Below are 9,270 nucleotides of genomic sequence, written 5' to 3' on the forward strand. Positions count from 1 at the left end.
TGTCTTTCAGGGGATTCAGCACAAATGAAAACATACTTAATGAATATTATATTCCATTTCTGCCATATTCTGCCAACAGTCCACCTAAATCTTAAACACCGGACCTTTAAAATACTTGTAAATTAAAAATGCCTTTCGCTCAATCTCAACTTGTGTTGTACAGCATTGTGCATGTGTGTAAGTGATGTTTACAGCTGTGAAGTATTTGAGGCCTGTAGTTAACCTGCTCTTAGCCTCTAGTTTGGAGTGGAGATGTTGTTAGCGCTCTGCAACAATAACTCTGATTGAGGCTGATGGAACCAAATGATTCAAATTATCCATGGGATTTTAGTATGGATGTGTGCCACAGCGAGCGTGTGTACATACAGTATGTGTTGGTGCTCCAAACTCAGTATTTCTGTCTGTCTGTAGTTTTGCGCTGCTACATGAAGGTGCCTTTGTTTTAATAAAACGTGGTGGTTGCAGTCGGATCTGCTCTGACAGTGTATGAGGCTTGAGTTGTACCAGGTTATAGTGTTGATATTGATCCTTTCTGGAGTGCTGTAATATCACTGCATGCTACAGTTATTTTATGAGCAGAGTTGCTGATGTTGCATAGAACAACAGGGTTACACACACTTCTTTTAAAGCAATATTTCACTTTGCAGGTTTCATCAGGTTAGAGTTTAGACCTCTAGCATGAGGATCTGTGGGGACTATTTGAATTCAAACTCTTTTGTGGTAATGTCTAACCTTTTGTGGGCTTTTTGTAATTTTCCCCTCTCTGATTGTTTAATTTGAATCATTTTTAGAGGACTGAAAGGGAGAAACTATTGTAATTTAAAGGCAAGAATTAGGGAGGGATATCGTTAAGATTGTATCAATACTACAACTCTTGCCAATACCACTTATCAATATGGTAATTTAATGGTACTTTTCTTATGACTAAATAATTACTTTATGACTTCTTATTACTTAAAAAATATAATATATTAAAAGAAGAATAAATTCAGAACAGAATTAGAATTAATTAGAACAAACTAAAGCAATTTTACAACAGCAAAGTCAGAAGCAAAGTGTCAATAAAGCAAATCAAAATACTGAGTGATGTTTAGAGATAATGTAGAAGACAGACATCCATCAGTATCATTCATCCTGTCCTCTGTCCTCCTCCCTCTGATGTTGATTCACTGTCTCCAGAGAGGGGAGGGGCTCTTTGTCTCATCCAGCAGTAAACAGTTTGACTCATTTTAACATATGTGGCAAACTACGTTAAACAGTTTGACAACATACAGACAGCTTTGGTTTTAGCTCATTTCAAGCTAATGTGCTGTGCTTGTGTAAAACAGCAGATGGATGACAGACTTTGGACAGAACACATTAAAATATCGCCCACCACGTGTACAAATTTGTGGTCTACTGTTCAAGTATTGGCCTTTTACTCACGAGAGTTTTATTCCACTTACAGTAACAAGCGTAGTTGTTGTCAATTTGAGTAATCTTTGAGTTACCCGTTTCATTTCACTGTCTCTACCACCGGCCTCTCTGCTCTACATCAACACAGACACAAAATGGAAGAAGCTATGTGACAATAAATTACACCAAACCTTACAAAGTACCAATAGGACAGATAACGTTGGAGCTTTCATCCCTACCAAGAAGCAAACAAGGCTGAAAAGTACAAATAATAAACAAAAAGCACAATACACAAAATAAGCCTTTTGTTTTTAAGATCTTATTTTTTCCAGAAATAAATATACATATATGACAACTGGGCAGCTCCATCTGCTGAGAAAGCTCATGTCACATGATCAGCAGCTCCAGAGTTGCTACCAGCCTGACCTTTTAGTGAGATTGTTTCTCAACTGTCATTTTTCAAGGTTTAGAATGAACCTTTAATCTACATTCACACTGTTTCCTACCTGAGACCTCATCTTGTAACCCGACAGATTCATCGTATGACTCACTGAGGGGCCCCGACCTCCGTATTGGGAAGCACTGAACTAGTGGCAATAATCACCTGAGCTTGTACAGTCCAGTTGAAACAGCATGTCAGAGTATCTAGCCTCTGCATCGTGACATATTTGCCAGTGCAACAGGGTGGGCATAACATAACGCTAGGAGGAAATCTGACCTGAACTTTGAAAAGTTGCTGTAACCCAACGTACCATGCCATCAAATTTTGTTTTACAGGAAGAGAACATATTTGGATTTCTGCATAAAATACAAAAAATTAGATTGGGTTTTTTGCTTGTTTTCTTTTGGCATATTTTGTTAGACAGGTGCACAATATGACAGGAAATGTTATCTTAAAGGGTTAAAAAGGCCTTTTTATGTTTGTTTAGCACTGTGTGATGTCAAGCTACCAGTGTCAATTTAAAACTAAAGGCCATACAATACATACCCTGTTTGCTTACTGCAGACATATTCTTGAGATCCGAGACAATAATCTTGATATCGACAAACCGTCTGCACATTTTAGTTCGAGCCACATTTTAAGCCTTGGTTTGGAGCCTCAGTATGAAGACACATAACATAGTCGAGCAGCCTGGTCTTGTCCTCATGTTTTAATGTTGAAGACAGCCCTTTAGCATCATTTCTGGAGGTGCCCCTTTTGCCTTATGTTTTAATGTGGGCTCAAAGTCAGCTGACAAAGTATAAAGAGTGAGAAAGCCTGTGTATGGAGGAGGTGGGGTGGATGGATGGGTCACACAAACACAGACAGGGATTTAAGTCCTGTATATTAGCCTTATGTCATGCTAGGTTGCATTGCGTTACGTTGCATTATGTTGCATTACATTTGTCAGCTTATGCAAGTCATGTAATTATTTTAACTTAAATCATTAGGGTTGGGCGATGTTGTTGGTTAGCGGGCTAGCAATACTGAGAAAGCTAAGTTAAAGGAGAAGTGTGTGATTTCCAGTGGCATCTAGCATTCAAACCTTAGATTGCAACTAAGAGGATTTACCCTGACACCGCCCCTCTCTCACCACGAGTACGGTGGCCATCAGCGGACAAAATGGCGAGCGACAGCTATCTCAAAACAAACTACAATTATGTGTGTAGGATGAATTACCTGTCCAGCAGAAAACAGGCAACCTCGGCGTCACTGTGAAAATGTTTGTCCTCCATCAGCAATTTCCATCGTGTAAACGCTATGCTGATGTTGATTCGTGTTTTTGTCATTTCCTGTCATGCTTGCGTTTACTTTCTTTGCGTCTCCACTTCTTGGATGACGGGGATTCACTGTCCGCCGCTTTTTGTTCTGGTACAGTGTATGTATGATCCTCCATTTGTCAAAACTGTGCCAGTCAAGGTTCACAACGCTAAATGGTCTGCCAGCAATCACCCGCATCTATCCTCCCCATCTACTTCCGTGTTTACGATGCGGCATCTACGTAAGGTCGCCATGGGCTTCCCAAGACTCACTGTTATTGCAGTTTGTCCACTCTGCGCTGCAGTAGACAGCGCAGGATGATGATCTCCGTAAGTCGACCTGACAGTATGTAACTATAAATGGCTATTTCTAAAGTAACGGGAACATATAGATTATGAGTTTACGTTGATTGATAATAATAAATAACATACTTATATATAATATATCTCATTTATGTACATAAATTCCTGAAATTATTACACACTGGTCCTTTAAGAAAACAATAGTGCAAATAACAATGATCCGACTGAAAGAAACACACTAACAGCAGTCTGCAGAAAAGAAACACCACTGTCACCAATGTAACCAAGAGTCTGGGGTTCATATAACTGGGCAGGTTTGAATGAGAAATTAATAAAGGGAACATGTCAAAAACAGAGCTACAGTAACAACTCCTGCTTCATAACAGTTCAGAGGACACACACTACCAACTATAGAGGGCTTTTAAATCACAATGTTAGGATGTTAGAGGCCTCAGTGGTTGATGACTGTTAGCCACCAGGCCCAAACCTGCCAACCATGTTCTTTTCCTAAGTCTACCCAAGTAGTTTTTCTGCTTTTATTTTGAAAAAAATACCCATAAATACCCTCTGCATATTTATTATTGCTAACCTGCACAATCAAAACTGATGCTAGAGGGGCACATACAGCTTCATAGTTTGAAAGTAGGGCCACTGATCATGCTGCTTTGTTTGATGAGTTGGGAGTGAGGATGTGTTGTGTTGAGAGTTGAACAAGCAACTCAAACATGTTTTAGTGCAGCCAGAAACAAGGTGGTCTAGTCGTAAGACCCCAAGAAAAGTCTGCAACAGGAGATGGACTGTAGCAATGAGAGCACAACAAGAAACTGGGGCGGGAAGGAGGGAGGCAGTGGACACACACTAACACACACACACACATACACACACATTTTCAAATTGCCTTTTAAAATCATAAACATTAATTGCAAATCTCTCAACTGGAATAAGCTCAAAATGACTCCACCTTGTCTATGAACTCTTGTGTAAGTTGTCCGCCCCCATGTCATCAAGATCACAAAAGAATGTCTTACAGTATGAGTAATACAGCAGGTCTGATCTGTGCTAGCTTAAAGTCAGGCCCTCCAGGACTTTGCAGGCTGTTTTGGGGATTGTTGAGACCTAAAATGCCTTATTATACAGCAGCTTTTCTAACAAATCACAACTCTTGTTGTCTCATTTTTTTGCAAAGAAATTGCAGGAGCAAGTGAAAATTGCAAAACAAAGTTGTGATTTTTTTGTATAACTCATTAAAATCAAAAGCAACGTTTTATTTGTAAATTGAGAAGTGCTCCTGGGGGTATTTCATAAAGAAGCTAATCTTTTTGGAGCTCAAATTCAGTCAAAACAGGAGACACAAAATTATGAAATATAAAAGTTCATTGAACATTGATAAATGTCAATAACGATGACAAATGAAAAAATTATATAAACGCCAAAAATAATGGATAATAAAACATAACATTGAGTTGGTCCATTGAGATGTACATGTCTGATGCTATGGTTTTTAGAATTTGCAGAAAGCAACAATTATTGGTCATCTTTGCAGAGAAGTTGCAGACTTTTGACAAAACTCCAAAGCTGCACAGTTTGATTGAATTTACATGAATTGCTACAATCTCAACATTGAACTTCGTGGAGGGACTCTAAAATCCATGTTTAGTGAAACCATCCCTGCGATTACTGTACTTCTTCATTTTACAGTGTTTGAAAACAGTAAGTTAGTGTGCTGCAGAATGAGCAGTGATAGCCTCTGATAACATCACCACAGAAACTTCAACAGTAAATCCAACACGAGGACCAACCTCACGCTGTTTGACTGACACTTACAGAGACTAACAGTGATGTGTGAAGCTGTGTACCTGGAGCTGTTGCAGGATGTGCGCTCTGGGTTGGACCTGGTGTCTGCTGCAGCTCTGTTGGTAGGCCACCGTTACCTCTGTCAAGGTGAGGCAGCTGTCAGCTAAAATAGAGGAATACACTCATTCACTGCTTTAATGCCTCCGCATCCCAGTGAGCCACCAGCCACCGTTCACAAGTGCTTCAGGGGCTCCAAAATGCCATACGGTAAACTGTGTGTGTGTGTGTGTGTGTGTGTGTACTACAGGGAAGATGGCAGTCACTGAGAAGTGAGAAGGACATGAATGTCTGTCTGCACAATAAATCAACCAATAAGGCATCTCGATTTGTCAACCACAGCCTTATGGGATGGGAAATTCCAGATGTGAGAGACTACAGAGGATTTTATGACTGAAACACTTAAACGTTTTGATCCTTCTGTATCCTTCAAAAGCTAGACTGCATTTCAGACATTTTAGTGTGATACACTAATGAAAATGAGATATTAAAAGAAAGAGAAATAAAGACAAGGACAGTCTCTTAAAGAAACGTAGAATTCGACATCAATACTAGTGAATTTCTATGATTCTAGATACATAATTTGATACCTCAGTAAAACACAAAAACGAGAATAAAATTCAGCCACTGCTGATTTTCTTTACCACCTGAAATAAGAACTTTTCAGAGATTCTAGGACAAAATCTCTGGCTGTTTGCCAAAGAATATAGTTAGTGTCCATTTTTACATTTCTGTTTGTGTATGGACGAAACAAATGAGATACTGTATGTGTAAATTTGGGAGACTTAGAAGTTGGTAGGTGTATTTTTGAACCCTTTGAACTGAACCAGGTGCTGTCAACCCCTGATTCCAGTCTGTGTGCTAAGCTGGGTCCAGCAATGATTGTCTGTTGTTCCATTCAGTGAAAAGGTCAGTAAATTCAATCAGCCAGTTGCCCAATCGGGCCAGCACCAAAAAGTTGAAAAAACAATGTTTCATTTCAATGATTTGACTACGTTAGTATGTCTGCACTACTCTGTCTTCTTTGCTGTGCTCAGCCCCTGTGTCTGTCTGTCCTCATATGAATGTGAGTACATGATGCTTACAGACATGGGCAGGCTTGTTTACTTCATGGATAAAATGATGGACAATCCTTAAATAACAGAGTTCATGAATTGAAATGCAAGAGACTGTTCATTGTGTCTTGGAGAAAAGCATCTGATTGGGAACAATTTGATACATACTAATAATAGGGTTGGGCAGTATCTATTTTTTCATACCTTCCTGATATTTCACTGGGGTTGATGGTATATCACGGAATTTGCGTGAAAACCTAATCATTAAAAACTGGTGATAGAAGTCATTGTAGCATATACTATCTAACATTGCCTAGCTCACAATTTTACTGAAAATCACACCTTCAGCATTTCTATTCATCGCCCTGATATATCATAATAGTTTGATATTGCCCAGGCCTAATACATATTGTCAAAGTCTGTCCACTGGCAGCTAGGCATGGGCCAATGGACCCAGTCATCGATGGCTGACTGTCATCGACCACTGAGCTCTCTACCACCATAACACTGTGATTTAAAAGCTTTTTTTCATACTTGAGATAGTGTGCCCCCTTGTTGGCAATATTCCATTAGTGAAATTACCTACAGATAATTGCACTGACACTATGTCTCCATGTCCTGTTTATTATTTTCTTTTCTTATTAAACCTGCTCAGTTAGATCAGCCCAAGACACTTGGCCACATTGGTGTCAGTAGTGTTTCTTTACTGCAGGCTGATCTCATTGTTTTTCTTTCAGTTGTGCCGTTATTATTTGTTGTGATTATTGTTTTCTTAGCCCAGGTGAGGGGTCAGCAACTGTCACTATTAAAAGAGCCATTTTTGATCGGAAACGAAAATAATCTGCCAAGAGCCATAATTATTTTTATTATTTTATATATTTATTATTATTATTATTTTCCTCTCAGACTTTTCCTCTTTGGATTTGGCATCCAGAGCTGGCCTGTGGCCTTGTTTTCATTTGGTGTAGGCTACAAGCTTTTACAATTGGAGAATGTAAGAGTCACTTTAGGCCTACAACAATAAGTGAAACTTAAAATAAAGAGACAATTATAAAAGACAGAAAATAAAAGAACCATTATTCATAAATTGTTTTTTTGTGAAAACCACAGCCACAGTAGAGGGGCAAAAAAGCTGCATGTGGCTCTGGGAACACAGGCTGCTGACCCCTGGTCTAGGTTTCCACTGTATAGCTAGACATATAACTTTGGTCCAGCTTCAAAGACTGAACTTTTGTAATTATAATTTAGTGTTGGAACCAATACTATCTTTTATTAATAAAAGACAAATTAAACAGACTACCTAAAACAATGCACACACTAATATCCAGTAAAGACCAAATCAGTGAGAATATGCAATAGAGAATGAGTGAAAAAAATCAACAAAAGTATGCTGCTATTTTAGAAGCTTAAAATGAAACAGTCTTCATACTAAACTATTTGGTATTTTCATTCAAACAATAATTGTTCCCATTGAGATGACCAAACTGTCAGCATGATCTCATCTTGACATTAAAACAGACTGAACACACAGTTAAAGAGCAGCTCACCCTCTCTGTCCGTGTTCCTGTGCTCTGCAAAGCCAGATACAATCTTTTCATCAGGGGGGAAAGACACATGCTTCTCTCCTTTACTTCTCTTCTTCTGCTTCTTGTTGGGTTTCTCCGCTCCATCATCACTCTGCTCATCATTGTCACTGCAGCGGGTCATCCCTCTGTTAGGACTCTGCTGTGGAGCTTTTGATTGGAATATAAAAACAAATGGTCAGTTCACTTAGCAGAAAACACTCAACATGTCAACAGCTGCCACAGCCAATCACCTCTAAGAGCCATGGCAACACTTACTGAAGTAATACTAATTTAAAGAGGGAGCAGAAATGTGGACAACAGTTGATGTACGAGCAGTTGCACCGTTGGCCCTCTTGATGTGAAGTGCAGCTCTCTCCACTCTGTGATCACTTGGAAAGACAAGACACTAAAGAAACAATATCTTATTCATGAGTTGTGCTCTGGGTTACAAGTGAAACCCAATATGTCTGTATCAAATGACACATTCAAAATAAGACACATTTACATACCGATTCAAATTCAGCATTTACAGCAACATTCAGGACAATATATGCAATGAGATGAGTAGGAATGGCAGAGGAAAGTATATCTTTAACCAGACGTTTTCCTGGTTCAGAATGAGGCAGGTCACATGCAGGAGCATGAGGGTGTAAGTGCCTGCAGAAACAGGATTCTGAGGCGTGATCATGTTTAAAAATGTGCTGTGCTTTACCTGACTCTTTATTATTCTTATATTATATGACCTAAATTCATCTTTCAGGTCCTGTGTGTAGGATTTAGTGACATTTAGTGGTGACCTTGCAGATTGCAAACACCTGACCTCACCCTCCCCTTTCAACCAAGCATGTAGGACAGGGGTCTGCAACCTTTACAATCAAAAGAGCCATTTTTGGCCAAAAAAAAAGGGGGGAAATAATCTATCTGGAGCTATTAAATTCTTTCTTTTCCCTGAAGACTTTTTAAAGCATCCATAGCTACCTTACAGAGACTCAAGAAGACAAGCCACTGTCAAAATTACACAGAAAGGCCATAGATGCAGACTATGAAACCTGAAATACTAACACTTTTTTAAAAATTTGGTGCAAAGGCTACATATTTTTACAGTTGGCAAATGGAAAAATCACTTTACCCTGTAAAAAGAAATAGCTGACATGCCTCAAAATTTCAAGGCAAAGTGCTGCAAAAGATTTTTGACTTTTGAACCCAACTGAAGCTCTTACATTTTGAAATAAACTTTAAACTTGAGATTCTTCTTCAGATAAACTTGAATTGAAACTTGAGTTTTAGAAACTCAAAAAAAAAAATGCTTTTCAAAATTTGGTCACAGTGAGTTGTGAACCTGATTTGTCATTATTTTGGTA

The 9,270-nt window shown here is 38.8% G+C and overlaps 1 protein-coding gene across 1 annotated transcript in view; it reads right to left on the reverse strand.

The window, feature by feature from the left end:
* Positions 1 to 8,051, reverse strand: part of LOC146311411 (protein phosphatase 1 regulatory subunit 37) — a 97,803-nt gene extending 89,752 nt beyond the window's left edge. Inside the window, exon 1 of the mRNA XM_084743011.1 lies at positions 7,892 to 8,051. Within this exon, the coding sequence (XP_084599137.1) occupies positions 7,892 to 8,051 (160 nt within the window). The remainder of the gene's footprint in view (positions 1 to 7,891) is intronic.
* Positions 8,052 to 9,270: the final 1,219 nt, after the last annotated feature.

The sequence above is a fragment of the Lutjanus erythropterus genome, chromosome 18, assembly GCF_056507025.1.
Source record: "Lutjanus erythropterus isolate fLutEry1 chromosome 18, fLutEry1.hap2, whole genome shotgun sequence".
NCBI classification, from domain to species: Eukaryota; Metazoa; Chordata; class Actinopteri; order Lutjaniformes; family Lutjanidae; genus Lutjanus; species Lutjanus erythropterus.